Raw genomic sequence first — 18,803 nt, 5'->3', positions numbered from 1 at the left:
GCAGTTTTCTGGGCTCGGCAGTAAAGCTCGTTTCTTCACCTTCATATGTGGTGCCCAGTCTCAGTTTCACTTGCAGAGCACACAGTTTCAAGCTCTCACCACAGGACCGCTGTGGATCATCGGCATCGGTCCCCTCCACGGTTGCCCCTAGCAACAGGCGGAGTTAGCGCAGTGGTCCTTGAAGCAGCGTCTGCTCTTGTGTGTTACGTTGTCTTAAGTTCGGACTTAAGCGGGCGTGGAACAACGCTCCGTTAAAGAAAGCGTAAAAAAATGGTCCATTGCCATGGCAGGTGCAAGCGAAAGAAAGAGGCAGCCAAGAAGCACTGCATTCAAAAACTCCAAGGACCACAACGCTGGTGCCATCCACAGAAGTAGATGTGGCGTGCAAGTTTGAATGCCTTTTTCTCAATATTGTTTTTCTGGCTTGTTGCTCACTTTGTAGAAATGATTTCTATGAGACTGTCTCGTTTGTTTCGAGCGTGTTTGTTTGCGTTGCGCTTCTAGAACCACACTGCTCGCTAAGACATTCTTGGTTTTTCAATTTTATGAATTATGACTTCCTCGTATGAAATTTTGTTCAGTCTAGAGATGTGTACAGCAGCTCTGCCACATAAAATTTAAAATTTGTTTTCACTCAGTGATCAGTACGTACAAGTGTTTATTTCAGTACCACCCAAGGATGCCGACGCCCACTGTTGGACCGGATGACAACTAATACAAGTCGTCTGCTCCAACAGGGGGCGTCAGGCGTCCGTGGGTGACCTCATTACTGCGAACACAGCCACCGCTGTGCACGACTAACGGAACAATCTCTGGCTTAAACAGCATTGCTGCTAAAACTCAGCACACCTTGCCCTGTAGTATGTATCCAGTAATAGAGAGCTGTTGCTGTTTCTTTGTTACCAAGGCTAACAAGGTGAATATTTTGAAGTCCTGTCTTTATTGGCTGTAACAAAATAAGTGACCCCAAAACTCTCCTGCACTGCTATCAAATATTTGCCTAACATAGTCAACTCTGTTGACGCAGAGAGACTGTGAATGTTCATCCAATTATCTAACGCATTCTGTTCAGTCTACAGGCTTTGCACACGGTTCAGAAAAAAAAATGGAAAACTTGTATAAAAAATATCTTCAATACAACGTTGAAATCTCGTACAAATAGACAATTCCTGCCGACATCAGTGAAAATTTTCGTCTAAATTCACCAAAAAACTGTCTACCGAAAGCACGTCTCCCTAACGACCATCAACAATAGGTTTGGAACTCAACTCCTCTTTCATTAAATTCTCATTTTCAATTGAAGAAATTGCATATGAAGACTTGTCCATTTATTTATTTCGTTCCTCTAAAGTAGTGCCCTTATGATTTAATCTTTTGTTTCTTAAAAGACCAGCATTTTAAAAACTTGCAGCACAGTACACGCCTAGAACGACACCAATAGACTGTGCTCTCCACTATCAACCACAGTGCAGCTTGGCACCTGTCTGTGTCGCCTCAAGCTTGGTAGTAGCAGCAAGTCAATGAGAACTACAGCCACAGCTGCTGCATAAACACAGTGTACAAGCAGCAAGCTTGGTGGGATCGGTCTGTTGCTCATGGTGCACCCAGTCATACGGTATCCGATTCGCAATGGACCTCCCTGGTAAAGTGCAGTGAGCAGAGACATTAATCTCACATTCGTTGCACATGCGGAGGCTAACGAAAAGGGTTCAATTTAAGTTAAGGGCAGTGCAACAAGCAATGGAAAGAAAAATGATAGGTGTAACGTTAAGAGATCGGAAGAGGGCGGAGTGGGTGAGGGAACAAACGCGGGTTAATGACATCCTAGTCGAAATCAAGAGGAAGAAATGGGCTTGGGCAGGGCATGGAATGTGAAGGCAAGATAACCGCTGGTCCTTAAGGGTAATGGAGTGGATTCCAAGAGAAGGCCAGTGTAGCAGGGGGCGGCAGAAAGTTAGGTGGGCAGATGAGATTAAGAAGTTTGCGGGGATACGGTGGCCGCAGCTGGCGAAGGACAGGGTTAAATGGAGAGACATGGGAGAGGCCTTTGCCCTGCAGTGGGCGTAGTCAGGCTGATGACTCGTTTTTTCCAAACTGAGGCAGTTTAGTCTCTGCAGTAATGACGGACATATTAAAAGGGCCATGGCAGCTGTGCAACATCTGGAAGTATCTAACCAATGGCCATCTCTTAACCGCCACATGCAGGAGCATGAAACTGAGTGGGGCACGAATATGAAAAAGTCGCCAAGAAGAATTGCCAACTTTCGCACACGACTGCGAGTTCTCTGCTGCGTGTAGAAGGTGTGAACACCTTAGCGGAATAATACACAACATTGTGATTAAGCGAGTTTAAGTAATCTGCTCGGAAGGCGCTTCGAGCCCCTTTAAGGAGCAGCTCATTACACGCAACATAGCTGCCAGGAACTATCGATAAGAAAGTTTCCAGTTCGAGTGTGGCGTTCTCAACCAAATGACCTTTCGTAAACATGGCCAGCAAGGAACACAGGAGACTCGATTCCCCCAGTGTGTTTATGTACAAGAAAAAAAAAAAGGTGCATATCAACACAACTAAGCTCCGAAACCTGCATAACTCCTTCATGTGCGCATTGTTTTGAACTGTACTAACACTAGGCTAAGATGCAGGTGCACACAATGAATGCCTCGTGCAGATTTATGTTAAAGCACCTTCAGCTCTAGCAAAGTTCCTTCTCAATGCCCTTTTCCTAGCACCTGCGCAAGAGTCTTGCATCACACTGTTGCAACCTTTTAAACATGCGCTGTTTGTTGCTTGATTTGTTCTTATTTCCAGTTCAAAGCCACAAAAAAAAAAAAAAAACTTTTCAACAAGTCTGGCGATGATGCTGCGCGCATATTCTTCCTTCAGAGCACCACCACACACACTCGCATACACCGAGCCTGGCAACTTCACTGAAAACATCGTGCTTCTCACTATTCAGTCCTCTCTTCACAATCGCATACACACACACATTTGAAGTGCTAGATTTCAAATCTAGGCTGTTGCCGCCGCAGGGTGATCAGACTTGGATCTTCGTTTTCGAGGCCAGTTCTTGGCAGATCTTTCTTCTTCAAACACTGACCCCATCACAGTCACGATCACCGGTGCTCAAAAGACACAGAAATGCGAGAAAGGTGAAATTTCGCTCCGCCACTTCACGCCTCGCTTCGCTCGCCGTCGTGCGTGTGCGGCTATCGTCTTGGCAGTGGCGTGGTCTGTACGTCTTCCGCCCGACCAGCCTGCTGTGCGGCAGGAGACTGCGGGTAGTGCTGGCCGTACAGGCCAACGCAGAACAGTCCCGATATTCCCACCAGCACCACGGTGGAAGTCGTGTTGAACAGCTCTCGGTACTGGAAGTGCAGCACCCAGAGAATGCCCAGTGTTGCCGCAAACAGCGGCCACATGAGGGCGCCGAGGTTGAGGTCTCCCTCCCCGCTGGAGCTGGACGAAGCATCGCTGGGCATGACCGGCGCCGTCGACACGTGCACGTGCACGACGCAGCCCTCGCTCAGTCCGCAGGACGACAGGCGGGCAGAGTCGTCGCGGAGCTGGCCTCCGTTGAAGATGAGCCTCACCAGCCTCTGGCTCGACAGCTCGGCTGCAAAATGGCGCCTGCAAAAAGGGCAGCCATGGTAAAGTGTGGCTCCATTGTTGCTAAAAGAATTAATAGAAGGCCTAATCTAGGCTGGAAGTGCTTTAACTCCCTCACCGACATGTTTTTTTTTCTTTCCAAAATGGTACCAAAATTGTCATTTAGTACCCGTGCTCCCATCGCAGACAAAGAAAAAAATAAATGCTCTGGATGAGCCCTACTCACTTTAAACCAGAGCCAGACACGGAGTGCCAGAAAACGCACAAGCTAGACTTGTCAGGAGCTAGAAATGACAACTGGCTTTCTTTCTTTCTTTCTTTCTTTCTTTCTTTCTTTCTTTCTTTCTTTCTTTCTTTCTTTCTTTCTTTCTTTCATTATTTCTTTCTTTCTTCCTCTTTATTCCTTTCCGGTACAGAAAGCTGGAGCAAAAGCTAAAGGCTAGAGTGCCTGACAAAGGCTCACGATGAGCGTGGCTTGTCCAAGTCAGTTAAGGAGGTTAGTCAACAATTCGACACATAGTTAATCCCTTCAGAAAGAACACTAACAAACTGAACACTGTGGAACCTCTTATTTCGCTCCCTGAAGACTGCTTAATTGTCATGAGTGTGGAAATTGTCTAGTTTTCCCATCAATGAAGTTTAAAAAAAGCAAGAAAAAAAAAAGCTGGTAAACAACCATTCAAATTGGGAAGAATAATATGAACGCTTGCAGTACCAGACAGACAAGCACTCCAGAGCACCAAAAAGCTGATTAGGTTTTGGCACTCTTGTATGGAAAGGCAATGCCACAGAGAGCAACAGCACAATTATAAAAAAATGTGTACATGTTAATTTTGCCGGCTGACATATGCAATACAGTCTAGCCCGGTTATAACGAAGTCGGCGGGAATCGGAAATCACTTCGCTATATCCGCTATTTCGTAATATGCGGACTACGAAAAAAAAATGCAAACATCAGCATACCAATTTATTGCCCCTGAAAGAAGTCGTCCAGCGTCCCCCGAACACGTTTCGCGAGTGCGGACTTCAGGATTGCGGCTTCCATACCATCCAACTGCGAACCAAAGATCTGGTCGATATCCGGACTCCCGAGGTACATCCGTAGCGTGTCAACAGCTGCGATGGCCGCTGCGGAGGTGACCGGCTAAGGGGCACAACTAGCATCGTCGCATTCGCTGTCGGAGGCCATGCGATGCAGTGAAGCAACCTTTCGCTCCGCAGGAGAGCAGACGACGTCACGAAAGGACGCCGTCAGCCGAATTTTGCTCTTATTTTCGCGGAAAAAATTGCCTCAGGGATGCAAAAATGTGTTGATTGGTAGATTATTTTTCGGTTGGTATTAAATATCTTCGTTATATCCGCTGACGCGCTCTTATTTACTTCGTTAAAACCGGACCCAAAATGTATTGAAAATGCAAAAATGGGAATGGGAAATTGAAATCCCTTCGTTATAACCGCTATTTCGCTATAAGTGGCTTTGTTATAAATGGGCTAGACTGTATTTAAAAAAGGGTGACCTTGTAATTGGGACACACTCTGCCCTTGAGGCACAGAAAGATTTCCTTTTTAGGTCATTGAGAGGTGGAGTCCGGTCTCGCAATAGCATTGGACAACTGTTATTGGAGAGCAAACTGCCACACAAAAAGCTAAAATCCACAACAATAATACTCTACTGCAATTGGTGCGCGGGATTTCTCCAAATGCTTTTCGTTTAGAGCGGTTAATGAATATTTCCTTGCAAACTCAACCTATATACCGGTCTCATTCCTGGTTCATTAATGGTGACCCCTCCCCACTGTTTGGGAATTTCTATTACGCTAAACAGAAGAGCTAGGTCCAACAATGATCGTCGTAAGGAGACATACGGGCAACTCGATTCAAATAGTGTTCTCAGTAAAAATTGATCCACTAGTACTTTTTGGCTATGCTGTCGTCTGACAAAAGGAAAATACACACTTATCAGCATGAAAGTTGCAATTGAAATTCTTCCTGGCAGATTCAGCCACATGAAATCTTTTCCCAAAAAGATACATTGCTCCCAGCTTGAATGAATGGTAGTCAAACATAGCCTCTGAGACCTGTGCCCAAAAATCTGTGTTAACGCATGCATTTTACTTGCAAAATTGGCCGGCGATGGCGATGCTTATATTTCTTTTTTTTTTGGTCTTTTGTAACCTATAAAAGCTGAGCTTTAGGTGAGAGCAGTCTCTTTCGAATTAGAACACGGTACCCAATCAATACAGGCCAACTTAAAGGGTATCTGTTGTTTTTGCAACTTCTGCACAACCCAACCTGAGGTTCTTTGAGACAGAAACATTCTCTCAGGTAAACAAAAATTGTTTCACGGCCATTCAAGGCAAAAAGCTGATTTCGATATTTTGCTTGACCTCAGTTTTCTAAATGTCAGAACCGGCATTCTGGCTTTGGATATCTAACATGAAAAACACCCTTTTGAAAACTCAAATGATCAAACGGTGTCACTTGAATATCTAATGCAAGAAATTCTTGTGCAGTCTGTGTGTTTATGGTGTAGAAGATGACGTTTCCGTGACAACATGTGCAAAAGCACCAGCTGATGAATTTTCAACACGGGAAAGCCAACTTAAATAGCACTTGACAACTTTTACACACGTCACAGCTCAACCCATGTTGCCGATTAGGAAACTTCAAAAACCAGGTCTCAGTTTCAAGGTCGACGTCTTTCAATTTTTCAATGTAATCTTTGCCTAAAACAAAACCTGGCTTATCTTTTACGGCTTTGAAAAGACAGTTCTTTGTTGAATGATTTGAAACTACCAGTATGCTGTCATCATATACTGCCCAACACAGAGCTAGATCCAATGCCATGATAAAGCTACATCATACTGCTCATGCTACTGATGTTGATTTCCCGCAGATTAGACCCCAGTTGGCTTGAATACCCATCATCTGGAGACAAGGTGCTGAAATATTTGACCAGTGCCCAAGTCACTGCAGTACGTTGCAACTTTATTTTTTCAGTTTCGCTTATATTTTACACGCTTTAATTACATATACTTCAAAAACGCAAGTTATAACAACTTGCGTTCTTTAAGTATATGTCTCTGTCTTTCAAAGTCACTTGCTCCTAGTCGGTACGCTGTGTGACTTGTTTGCCTTTGGAGGGGTCAGGCCGAAGTCAAGCTAGCATCAATTCCAGGCTGCCTCGAGTCATACAAGGGGTAGAGTAAAATATGACTAGCTTTCGTGACGCATGCTGAAACCTCCTTCCACATTCCGAATGGAATGGACACACATTCTGGAATGCTTACTGTGCCAGTAAAGTTCAGAAATTGGGAAAATACCCACGAGGTTCCAACCTAGCCGGTACTGTACACATACCAATTCACGTAGGCTGATGGTTGCATACAGACCTACTGTACTGAATGAAGTCCTAAAAGAGTACTGCTAGTTGTGCCAAAGCTCCTAAATATACGTAAATAGCCTAGTACCGTGACTAGTCTGCTTGTTTGTTTAGTTTGTTTGTTTACTGTAGTTTAACGTCCCAAAGCAACTCAGGCTATGAGGGACGCCGTAGTGAAGGGCTCCGGAAATTTCAACCACCTGGGGTTCTTTAACGTGCACTGACATCGCACAGCACACGGGCCTCTAGAATTTCACCTTCGTCGAAATTCACCGCCGCGGCCGGGATCGAACCCGCGTCTTTCGGGTCAGCAGCCGAGTGCCGTAACCACTGAGCCACCGCGGCAGGGCTAGTCTGCTTGTGTTCTGACTGCCAGACACATATGAAAATGCAGTGTTTGCGGGCAGAAAAAAAAAAAAAGAGGCTTGAACAAACTGCTCGCAGACAGCAATAAACAAAAGGGTATAACTATCATCCCAGAAAATGGCAACTGCAGAACAGTGGCATGCCTTGGTGGCAGTCTCACCTCTTGAACGACCCCACAGTCTCGTCTGGCCTGCCCCTGACACATCGTTCCGTGTCATTCAGGTACTTGAGACGGACAGCAAAGCCTTCCTCCTGCTCCTCCTCAGCCGCTGCTTCATCGCTGACACCGTCAGCAGTCTCCTGCACAGCTTCGGAGCTTGGTTGTGCACCTTCGGTGGTGCTGCTCAGGCTCTCAACATGCGAGTTCCGCTCCATGAACTCGAGCCGCCTCCGGCGAACGACATCCGGATCCATACTTTCCACGGCAGTTTCAGCACTGTTCTCTTCAACCTGCTGCTGCTGCTGAGGGTTTTCGTTCGCATCCAGAAGGGTGGAATCGGCTGCTGTCTCGGCTGCATCTCCTGCATCGTTGCGCGGAAGCTCCGTGTATACATGTGAAGCGCGGTCTTCAACTACGGTGTCCCCTGCTGCACGGTCCCTTGCACTGGATGCGGTGCTGGCCTCTGGTCTGGTGCGCTGTTGGAAGGAAGACAGGCGGTCAGCACAAGCGCAAGACCAATAGAATGTTAGGGCAGCAGCTTGGTGTGCCGTCATGCATAACCACTACTTTGAGTAGCAGAGTAGTACAGCAAAGGACCAGCAGGGACAGGATACACACAACACAGGTTATAACGGCCAGTTAACTGTACATTAGTCTTCCCATAGCACATAACGATGAACTACAAGAAAAAAGCGCATAGATGCCTGTAAACCTGTCCAGTCCATCGTTTGTTTGTGTCCTGTAAGCAAGTACACACACAGGTCTGGTAAGTTGTGTGCAGCTTAGTTCTTGCCCTGTGCTGTCAATGCTTAGCACATGGTGCCACTACGTCACGCCATTGGCGCCTGAGACCACAGGCCTTGCACTGTCTTCTGTAGCCCAGGCATGTACCAACTAGCTCAACAAAGCATCCTACATCGGACTTTCTTCACTTCGTTGTCTGTCTGCGATTTACTGCATGTAACAGGCTTTCCCGTTTCTCTTGGTACAAGGAGTCGTGTCAGCCCTTCAGCAGAGGCCATGCGACTGTTCTGTTCATGGCAGAGTCGACGATGAATACGTCCGCTGCACGAGAGGTCAAAAAGTGGTTTCCAGCACAAGCACACACGGCAAAATGCACAAGCGTGCGCTTCACTGACGTGTGTGCTACGGCCACGGATGCAATGGAGTGACAATGGTGTACCGTTCGTTGTTCCAGCGCTTTCGCTACATTATTTCTGCACGTTTTTTTTTTCGTATATTTTTGCCGGCGTCGGGAACTTTCCTCTGACGCCAGACTCGTGCGCGAGCTCACGTACTGCGAACCTAGTCTCTCAATGCAGAAAGATTCGCCTGATGACGGAAGAAAACTGCATTGCCGGAGTGCCTTCCAAGCACAGCAGAAAAACGCAATTTCGATCCAGAGCCATCTACACGCGCATAACTGCACTCTTTGCGAGCAGTGCACCATCATAACCATCTACCAGCAGGCAGCCGAAGTCTCAAGTCGGTACCGTTGCAGTGCAAAGAAGCGCGTTGCAACTCGCCTGTGTCCGTGAGCCGCTCCGTGGTCGAAGGCTTGACTGGACGTAGAACGCCACAAGTGCGGCCGCAACTAATGACAGGGAGATGGACGCGAACAGGAGTACCTCGTCGCCGATCCCTTCGATCAGAGTGGCACCTTCTTCAAACATTTTCGCTGCGGTAGGCGGACAGCTGATGGAGAGAAGCGTGTTTGGAAAGCGCGGTTAGGCAAGTCACCACGGCACCTCAGGTCAGCTGCATGCAGTAATTCAGCTGCATCCTGCAAATATGAACCTATTGAAATGCGAAGCTGCGAGTGACAAAGGGACGTGGCACTCTCAGCCTAGCACGAAAATTTGGCAAGACTGATAGGTCAGTGCGGGCTTACGGGAGCTTCTAAACCGATAAATGGCTCCAGTGTAGCATTGCAGCGAAGACGGGACAACAGCTGTGTCGGCTTAGAAGCCTTGCGGTAACGAAGTCCGTGATTATTGCATTCGTAGACGTTTATGCTACAGAAATAAACCAGTGGGCTTCTTCGATTTACCGAGCTCTGATAGTCCTCGGGCAGTTCGCGGTTTCCTGTCAGGCAGGAAGCTACGTCATGATCACGTGCGAGCGGTGCTGGCTGGCAGCCCGCGGGCAGTCAGCGCAGAGGGAAGAGGGGAGCGATGCCGCTCGAGAAATTTGGCGCGCTTTTTGTAGCAGACCAGATGTTGGAGTCTGATAGCTCCGACTCTGAGGAATCCGACGACGACGATTTTGGAGACACATTTGTAATGTGCCTTCTGCTTTCACAGTTGGAACGCAAGGACCGACACAGGGTGAAGCTGTATGTGGAACAGGTTGTGCCGCGCTACTTGGACTTCGAGTTCAGGAAGCTTTTTCGACTATCACGATCAACCGCGGCGACTCTAGTGGACGAGTTCCAGCACTCCTCTTTCTACCCCGAAGGCCTAAGAGGGAGGCCAAAAATCGCAGCCGAGAAAACTGTCCTGATCGCTCTCACTTACATCGGGACCCAATGGGCGCTCTATCAGATCGCCGACAAATTTGATGTCAGCGAATCAACCGCCCACGTCGCCATAAACAGAGTCCTGGACTTTCTATGGTCTGTAAGTGGAAGGGAGATCCGCTGGCCGGATCGTGAAGAGCAGGCTCTCAACAAGCGGGCATTTCGTGCTCTGTACACTCGCCACGGAGAGCCTGTTGGCCTGCCAGACGTCATTGGTGCCATTGATGGGTGCCATGTCCGTATTTCGAGGCCGTCGGAATCGGAGGAGAGCTATTATAATCGCAAGAAATTTCACTCAATATTACTGCAAGGCGTGTGCGATGCGGACATGATGTTCACAGACGTGTTCATCGGATTCCCTGGGAGCGTTCATGACGCCCGAGTCCTACGGCACAGCTTCCTGTTCGAAGAGGCAGCTTCAAAATGCGAAGGTAAGTTCGCACTTTGTAACCTGAAAACTTAAGGGCGCTCTGTAGAGGCATTATGACAATAAATAGAAAAAAGAAAAAAAAAAGCGGGGGTTGGGGGGTTTTGCCGCGCATAATTGAGCAGAGTGCGAAAAAGGGCTTTATGCTGTTTGTCACTTTCGTGTAACTCAGTTCCTGCTCTTCAAAATGAGTCTCGGGGGTGTTCTTTCTAATGCTGAGTTGATATTGTTTCGTGACCCCTCTCTCCGTCACAAGCTGTGTGTCAAAGTACAGATTCAAATAATATTAAAACATCAATACCTGCAAAACAAATCTCACTCTTTGGTCAGAGTGCCTACAAAGACCTTCCACAAGGCTCAAATTTTTTTTGAGGTGGCGGGGAGCAGGTGTGGAACAGGTGTCAGCGTTAGTTTGTGGCATCACAGTTGGAAGCTTCTGAACTAAGGGCACAGAAATGGAAAACATAAAAAATTGATCTGCACAGGAACATGTATGCTACATGGCTGAGAAACTTTGTGGATCATCAGGACTGAGACGAAAACCTGTAGTAATATAGTTTCCTTTATCAACACGAATCTACAAAGAAAAAAAAAACACATACCTTTCTATTGATTCTCTATGAGTGAACATATGCAGTTGTGATGTATGACATATATACAGTAGTGGAGAGTACTTTATAGTCATGGTAACCATTTGCTGCATTTCCAGGCGGCTACCTGCTAGGAGACGCAGCTTACCCGCTCTTGCCATGGCTTCTGCCTCCATATCGCCAGACAGGAGCTTGGAAACCATGGATGGCTGCTTTCAACAGTGCCCATACTAGGCAACGAGTCGTCATTGAAGGCACCTTTGGCCTCGTCAAAGCAAGATTTCAGCGCTTGAATTACATTGACGTGTGGGATGTATCCAAGGCTGCATATGTTGTCATGGCAGCATGTGTGCTCCACAATATGGCAAGGCGCCGTGCTGACACACTGGAGGATTTGCCAGATACCACTGACATAGAGGCCGACGATGAAACCACCCTTGAAACACATGAAGCACCTTCTTTTGCTGTTGCTTTACGGGACAGCATAGCACAAAATCTATGAAGTGGTGAAACCAAGAACCAGGGCTTGCCAATTTGTTGAGCAAAATCTGCATGAACTGTGCCAGGTGACATTTTCAGATATATTCTCAAGACTGAGCCAAAACTATTGTGTGATATTTTTATTGAAAATGTAAATAATACTGTTTGAAGTCACATTGCAATGTAACTTGATTGCAAACAAATCAATGTAAATAAAGTTTGCACTAACATCTGTTAACCGGAACAATAAATAAAAATACACAACATATATTATTCAGGAACAAGTTATAGAATGCTTTTAACTGAACACAGAACCGTTTAAAAGATCAACATGGGAGATGTAATGTTAGAGTACAGTGAATAAAATTAGGCATTCAATAAAAGCTAGCAAGGTAACATGTACTTATGCCCCTGGAAAAACATGAAAAGTATGGAACTAAAAGTTAAATATTGCAATTCTTAACGTATGGGAAAAATAATTTAATTTATTGTTTCTACAATCTTCTGCGAGATCTTAGCACGGTGGGCAAACAATATAAATGACAGCAAATGCTGGAAACAACAATCCAAGGATGTTTTAGTAAAAAGGAAATTAGCAAAAAGCACGGACAGGAATGCAAAAAATACAAAATTGCTTACAAAGTTGCTTCATTATGAAAACTAAACACCAAACAAATGCACAGAAATGATGTGAAGATGTTGTGAATGAGATTACTGTAAGCAATATACATCTTTGCGGGCTAGCTGCTGACGAAGCAGCATGAGGTGAGCAGAGCAATCTTAGACACTTGTACAGAGGACGAAGAATGAGAATGAACACAGCGCTGTGTTCATTCGCATTCTTTGTCCTCTGTGTGTGTCTCAGATTGCGCTGTTCACCTCATGATGCTGTAAGTAATTATAAGCTACTCAACAGGCTCAACATTTGCTGTGGAGTGCCGACACTCGAATCTTGAAGCAAATTTTTCAAGAGCAGCAAGTCGCTCAACATGGGCCTGCCTGCGAGCAGCCATGCGGTCCTCATGTCTTTTTTGTCGGTTCAGCTCAGCTTCACGAAGGTGGCTTAAGAAGCCCTGCACCACAGCACGTGTTGAGTCCAGACGTGCCCTCTTTGCAGTGGTTGTTTCAGTGCGCAGTGGCTCTTGGAATGAGTTGTCAGGTACATCCCTGCCACCGGTGCATTGGTCTCCTACGGTTGGACTCTGCTGAACGCTCACGGTAGTGGGTTGCAGACATGATGGGCTGTAAATACACAGTGGCAATGAAAAAGGACCACTTGAGTAAAGCTGGCGTTAACTGAAAGATCTTGAACAAATCTGGCATTTCTCATGATCTACCTGTATAAATGTTTTACAGCTTCATTTAAAACCCTTAGTACTTCCTTAACACAGCACTGACAACAAATTTGGTTCGTGCTTTCTTCGTTTCCACATGATGTTCGCTTATGAGATCCAAATCAATTTTTTTTCCCATGTTGTTTCGGTACGTTTTACCAGGCTGAGATGTAAACATTCTGGGTTGGTATAATAAAACGATTCCTTCCCAATTCAGTTCCATTTTTTAATTTCATGCCCTGAAGCGGCACCATGCGATAATCGTTGATTCTGCCTAGGTTATCACTCTGGCTCTTGAGGCTAGGCTGGCGTTACCATTATACTGAATTAAAACAGATCACATTAGTTTTTCTATGCCTGACGTAGGCTATACTTAAGGTTTATGTCAAAGCCAGGTGAAACCAAACGAGCACGAGAAAATATTCAAGTCGCAAACGAGTGCCGCTATGTGACCTAAGTTCTCGAATTAATTCATGCGCATTACAAAGAAAACACGCAAGCAAAATCTGCCAAAAAACAGTGCCAGAAATTATCACTGCGAAAAGAAAAAATTGCCGGCTTACGGAACATTCGGCAGAAAAAAAAAAACAATCCCAGCATGGTTTCTCCGCAGTTTCTTTCTGCTGCTTCCACAAATATATAACTTTAAATAAAACCAGTGGCGCGGGAGTAAATTAAGAGGCCATAAACTTACTCAGTGTCTTGGGTCCGCGCAACCCCGGGCCCCAGCAAACACGGCGGGTTCACGGCGTGGCTCTTGTCCAGCAGCTCACTCAACTCCCTGGGCATAACAAATAATGAACCCACCGACATATGTTAGCATGCGTGTCAGTTTGTCAGGACTTTATATGTCAACTGGGATGAGAATCATAACAGTATACACTCACTCTTCAAACTCGCATGTTCGACGGTCATTGCCAGAGCGAGAGTTGTGCTCTCGCACTCGCTTGTATGCTCTTTCAAGCGTACGCCACTTGTTTTCAACTTGGCTAGGTGCTAGGTTGCCTCCGAAAACGTCGTTCAACCTGGCCGCCAGCATCTCCCACATCTGTTTTCTCGTCTTTAGACGCCTTGCCGGGTTTTCTTTAAATTCTTTATAGAGCTGAATCAGGACCAAAGTCTTCTGTCTCGGCCAAAGTTCATCCGAGGCGCTGTCCGAGCCTACGGCGGCTGTTTCCTGGCCGCTGAAGTCGGCGCTGTCCGAGCCTACGGCGGCTGTTTCATGCCCGCGAAAGTCGGCGCTTTCTGCGCCTGTACCTGCAGAGTCGAGAAGGGCAATCCGCAGTCGAACGCCACCTGCAAAATGTGATATGCTTAGCTAGTAAATGCGACAAGAAGTATATGGCACTTGGTAATGCGGTATTGTACTTGGAACTATACTACTATGGCAGGCGCATGCAAAGTAGTACGTACCGTCGGTGACATACACCGGCAATCCTTCTTCTATGACGGGCATGCCGTCCGGGCCAAGCTCCGGGTGCGCGCGCGTCTCGACTCCGTCGAGCAAAATTGTTTCGGAGGCCATGTCGCGCAGCTGTCCGCGTCAAAAGAAGGGAGCGAAAGCGCGCGTAAATTGGCGCGGATGTGCCAAATGCGCATGCGCTTCGTCTGCTAGCTTCTCAGGCAGCGTCGTCTGCTAGCTGCCGGCTCGTGTGGGTCCCAGCAGCTCCGGCAGTCCGCGGTGAGCCAGACGGGGAAAATCGAGTGCGCTTCCGGCAGGTTGCGGACTGGTGGGCGGAGCTTCACGCCCTGCCGCAGAAAAACGAGCTTCGGGCCGGCGTCGTGGTGAGTCCGCGGTGAGTCCGGGACTGATAATCGAAGAAGCCCAGTCTAAACTCCGGGCGGCTCGGGTTTGAGGGTTGTTTTGAGGTCTGTCGTCGGCGCTGGTCGGCGTTGTCGGATCATGCACCGTACCCTCGACGTAAGAGGGCGAGTACTTACAAACGTAAGATGGCTGTGATGGCTGCACTAGGTGCGCTGAGCTCGTGACGAAAAAAATCAGTTGTAAACAGTCGCGCATGGAATTCGATCGTGGTCGAACTGCAATTTAATCAGGATGGTTTTACGTGTGTTGCTGCGGTAAGGTTGCCTGTTCAGTGCCTGGCAGTGTCTGTTTTGTTGGCGCGCTGCAGTTGAGTTTCATCATTGATTCTGAAGTGCCCGATAACTACAGTCACCACAACTTTTTGCATGCGTCTCATTTTTCCTTTTTTTGTTTTCAGATATCTTCTTCATAATGAGCAGCTTATTCAAAGGGTAAATTCGTTTTTGATTTGATAGATTAAATGCATTTGCATCATTTTTTTTTTACTCTACTGGCTTTCATGCCTTCACAGCTGATTCCGTGCATTTGTGCTTACTTTTCGCAGCTAGCAGACTCGTATCCGTTTAGGCGTGCAGCTCAGATTACTGCTCACGTAATGCTGCGTGGGAAGGCACTGGGTGAGTAGACTCGACCGGGGCACTGCGTAGCTTCCCTTGGGTGTCCGGCCGTAAAGAGCGAAGATAGCGAAAAGTTGGTCTTCGCAAGCACGAAGTACTATTTTTGCGAGATGTTTCATGCAGTAGTAGAAGTCTGACTTCGAGGTGCATGCTCTGGAACCAACCCAGGTCGCGCAATCCGTTTTTTTAGGTTAGGTTAGTTAACATGACGTTAAAATGTAAAACATAATGTATCCTTAACGTTCAGTGCTTTTTAACATAGGATGCAACTAAAAACTGTCAGAAATATTATTTCTGTGGCATTGTAATTTAGAAGACAATGGTTTTTGTTGGGTGAAAAAATTGTGTAAAGCTAGATACCGCTAGTGGTATCTAGCTTTACACAATGATTTTGTAGCAAACATATTGCATAATACTTGTCCTACTATTAAGAATACTTGGCATTTGAAATTTTATTGCATAGCTCGTCGACAGTGACAAAATGCAACATTAAATAGACATAACTCGTCATAGCCTTAGTCGCTTTGGGACGTTAAACCCCATAAACCGACCAACCAACCAACCATCGTCATTAATGTTACAGGTACTATGTTTATCTTCTGTAGGGTGGAGTTGGGTGGGGAGGGGGGGGGGGGGAGGGGGCTTGCAGGTGGGAGATGTATATTTACTAGTAGGTGCTTCCTCCAGAGACTGGAGGTGTCGCATTTGCATGCAAGCAGACGGCAGCCAAAAGAAAATTGTACTGCTAACACAGTAAAAGCTCCGTTACAGTGTACTTGAAATGTACTGTTGCTATTTTGAAATCATAGTTGAACGTCGTAACATATAGAATACAGCTCTGGCATTATGTGTTTAGTTTGAATGCTAGACTAATGCTTAGAAGATAACAATTTTCATGTTGATCTTTTCCAATCGAGCACCCTTTATACAACTGACAATTCTGTAACATGACTGCAATGTTCTGTGATAGAGAAGTGCATTGACAGTTTTCATTTGTCAGGTCTTCTCCAATTGCTTTTTCAATTATCTCTTTCTTTAACCTAAGTGTTTCTATATTTGCTGGCAAGACTGGGTTCCTTTGTTCATTCATAACCATTGCTTTTCTATCAGGTCTATAGAGTTTCTGGTGTCCATCAGTATGTTTCAGCAAAGTATTTCTTCATGGCCATGAAGAAAAACCATTGGAAACCTAGTTGGTCCAATTGCATAGGGCATTTGGACTAACCAATTGGAACCAGTCCAAAACTAGTTTGGTCCAGTTGGAACCAGTTTAAAATCCAATTGGTTCCAATGCTTTTTGTTTTTTTGTTTTTTTTTTCTGCGGGATGCACACTTAATGGAGTGGGTTTCTTACTCCACATCTATCACCACTTAATGTGGGTTTTTGCTTCTCAGCATATTGAATATGATGTGTATATTTATCTGCTTGTACTACTTGCAGTTCATTTTGCTTTCTGTGTGTGAGTTCCTGATTCCTTTGTTGTACAGGGCAAGAAAGCCTTGAGCTGATGTCAACTTCCAACCTACTGAGAACACTAATAGAAAGAGTTGGTCAGACAACGCAGCAGGCCAAAGATATTTCCTCAGACAAAGTGAAGAAATTAGAGGTAGGTGTCAGCTTTCACAAGTAACCAGCATGTGTTACTGAAATGGCAAGGATTAAATTCTTAATGAAATGCCTGCATTCATTAAGAGTTCCTGGTTTGAAACTTCAATAGAGACATCAAAATTTGGTTGTGTATCCCTTCTTTGTAATGATGCACAAGGCATAAGTTGGCACTTAAAAGTTCACCTACGCCAGGTGAACAATTTTAAATTCAGTTTATTTTCGTGCTGCTTTGATTTTAACAGTCAAAAGCTGGCTTTGATGCCGCAGTTAGGTTCAAGTCGCATGGAACATCCAGAAAATGCGGTATTACGGCTGCTTCTTTCATTGCCATCCTGACTTTTGGCAGAGTAGCGTAACACTTGCAATAAATTAAAATGACAAATCAGCAGTTGCAGTTTTTATATGCCTTACGGGGTCTAAAAAATTTAATATGGCCACCATCCAGCTATTGGAATCAAAACCAAAAGCATATGAGAAATAAATTTAACTTGCATATTTAGTTGGCTTAGGCAAATTCTATGTGCTGAACTACGTCTACTGATGTCTTCCCCACCATTTCCAAAAAGAAAAAACTACTAAAAATCTAACCGTGGCGGTGGCTCAGTGGTTATGGCGCTCAGCTGCTGAGCCGAAAGATGAGGGTTCGATCCCGGCTGCGATGGCCGAATTTCGATGAAGGCGAAATTCTAGAGGCCCATGTACTGTGCGATGTCAGTGCACGTTAAAGAACCCCAGGTGGTCGAAATTTGTTCATTCAAAAGTGAATGAACACTGATTATATTGCAGTTTTTGCGTGTCTCACATGATCTTGAACTTGTGATGGCTCTACTGCCATTCAACTGCTGAAACCGAAACCGCATATGGAAAAAAATGAAATTATAAATTAATTACCTAGCTAGACAAATTTTGCATCATGATTGCAGTTGACTAATGTCTTAGGGACCTTCTAAGTAAAAAATACCAACTCTCCCAGCTACGCGTTTAAGAAAAATTTGGTGTATCTACCTCTTTAATGCAGTATTCAAAATGTCTGTCACGCTTGTGAGTATTAATTGAGCTTTGTTTTTCCTTTTTTCAGCAAGCCATTAAGGAAATGAAGAGAAAACAAGGTCTGTGATGTCAAGTATGCAGGATAAGAAAAATCTATTGCACCACTGTACATAGCGATAAAATTTTACGAAAAAGCCGAATAAACGACAAAAAAAAAACTCAAACCTGTTTCTGACTCTTCAGTGCACTTTGGTGCGCACTAACATAGAGCTAATAATGTCTTTTAGAGCTAAAACCGAAGTGAAACACACAGTTCCGCGAGAACCAAGCGACGCTGTACATACGTTATAGTGTAAATAGAATATTTATATTTACACTAATATATGTAGGCGCTCGTCTACCGAGCCGGAGTACCCGGGTTCGAACCCGACTGCGGCGGCCGCGTTTCGATGGAGGCGGAACGCAAAAGGCGCCCGTAGGATGTGCTATGTCAGTGCACGTTAAAGATACCCAGGTGGTAGAAATTATTCCGGAGACCTCCATTACGATACCTCTTTCTCTCTTTCACTCCCACCTCCCTCCGTTCCCTTACGGCGCGGTTCAAGTGTCCACCTAGATATGTAACAGATCATGCGCCATTTCCTTTCCTCAAAAACCAATTTACCAAGTTTAATATTTGTATAAATCGTACCTCTCTCCACCATACCCTTTCTTCCTGTCCCCTCATCTCTTTCGTTTCATTTCTCCAGCCTGCCTGCTATCTCTTTATTTCCGCTACTCCACTTTTTTTTTTTTTTTTTTTACAAGCACGAGTATCGTAAGCTTTAACCACGGCTCTACAGCACATTCGCCCTGTGCATGTCCACTGTCTCCAACGTAAAAGTTTGTCCGAATGTAG

At 45.6% G+C, this 18,803-nt stretch overlaps 3 protein-coding genes across 4 annotated transcripts; 1 reads left to right on the top strand and 2 right to left on the bottom strand.

Moving 5' to 3' along the window:
- Positions 1–2,511: 2,511 nt before the first annotated feature.
- On the bottom strand, positions 2,512–9,542 carry LOC149338986 (uncharacterized). Of its 2 annotated transcripts, none has more exons than XM_089547840.1 (4): positions 9,407–9,542; positions 9,042–9,298; positions 7,516–7,991; positions 2,512–3,628 (listed from the first exon to the last, which is right to left on the bottom strand). In XM_089547840.1, the coding sequence occupies exons 2-4, from the start codon at positions 9,186–9,188 to the stop codon at positions 3,208–3,210; spliced, it is 1,044 nt and encodes a 347-aa protein (XP_089403966.1). In that variant the 5' UTR covers positions 9,189–9,298; positions 9,407–9,542; the 3' UTR covers positions 2,512–3,207. The 2 variants fall into 2 exon arrangements, with proteins under 2 accessions (XP_089403966.1, XP_089403965.1); XM_089547839.1 differs by having other exon boundaries at positions 9,042–9,210.
- A 4,205-nt stretch (positions 9,543–13,747) lies between these two features.
- Positions 13,748–14,544, bottom strand: LOC149338985 (uncharacterized). The gene is made up of 2 exons (XM_089550386.1): positions 14,278–14,544; positions 13,748–14,160 (listed from the first exon to the last, which is right to left on the bottom strand). The coding sequence occupies exons 1-2, from the start codon at positions 14,387–14,389 to the stop codon at positions 13,748–13,750; spliced, it is 525 nt and encodes a 174-aa protein (XP_089406512.1). The 5' UTR covers positions 14,390–14,544.
- Positions 14,545–14,822: 278 nt separating this feature from the next.
- LOC149338984 (protein NCBP2AS2 homolog) lies at positions 14,823–18,129 on the top strand. Its single transcript, XM_089547841.1, has 5 exons — positions 14,823–14,943; positions 15,087–15,120; positions 15,234–15,306; positions 16,795–16,913; positions 17,994–18,129. Exons 1-5 carry the CDS (start codon positions 14,921–14,923, stop codon positions 18,030–18,032), a joined length of 288 nt encoding a protein of 95 aa, XP_089403967.1. The 5' UTR covers positions 14,823–14,920; the 3' UTR covers positions 18,033–18,129.
- The last annotated feature ends 674 nt before the right edge of the window (positions 18,130–18,803 follow it).

This window comes from Amblyomma mixtum, chromosome 6, assembly GCF_055824585.1.
Source record: "Amblyomma mixtum isolate Tamu chromosome 6, ASM5582458v1, whole genome shotgun sequence".
NCBI classification, from domain to species: Eukaryota; Metazoa; Arthropoda; class Arachnida; order Ixodida; family Ixodidae; genus Amblyomma; species Amblyomma mixtum.
Note: the sequence above shows the minus strand (reverse complement) of the source record. Positions and strands in the feature narration are given on the sequence as shown.

Bases quoted from the DNA above. Each gene is read 5' to 3' on its own strand.
- LOC149338986 (XM_089547840.1), bottom strand. From the start codon at position 9,188: ATGTTTGAAGAAGGTGCCACTCTGATCGAAGGGATCGGCGACGAGGTA. The intron at 7,992-9,041 runs GCGAGTTGCAAC...TCCTTCCAACAG, and splicing joins GGAGCGGCTCACGGACACAG to CGCACCAGACCAGAGGCCAG. The intron at 3,629-7,515 runs GTGAGACTGCCA...CCCTTTTTGCAG, and splicing joins ACTGTGGGGTCGTTCAAGAG to GCGCCATTTTGCAGCCGAGC.
- LOC149338985 (XM_089550386.1), bottom strand. From the start codon at position 14,389: ATGGCCTCCGAAACAATTTTGCTCGACGGAGTCGAGACGCGCGCGCAC. The intron at 14,161-14,277 runs GTACGTACTACT...CACATTTTGCAG, and splicing joins GCCGGTGTATGTCACCGACG to GTGGCGTTCGACTGCGGATT.
- LOC149338984 (XM_089547841.1), top strand. From the start codon at position 14,921: ATGGTTTTACGTGTGTTGCTGCG. The intron at 15,307-16,794 runs GTGAGTAGACTC...TTTGTTGTACAG, and splicing joins GCTGCGTGGGAAGGCACTGG to GGCAAGAAAGCCTTGAGCTG. The intron at 16,914-17,993 runs GTAGGTGTCAGC...TCCTTTTTTCAG, and splicing joins ACAAAGTGAAGAAATTAGAG to CAAGCCATTAAGGAAATGAA.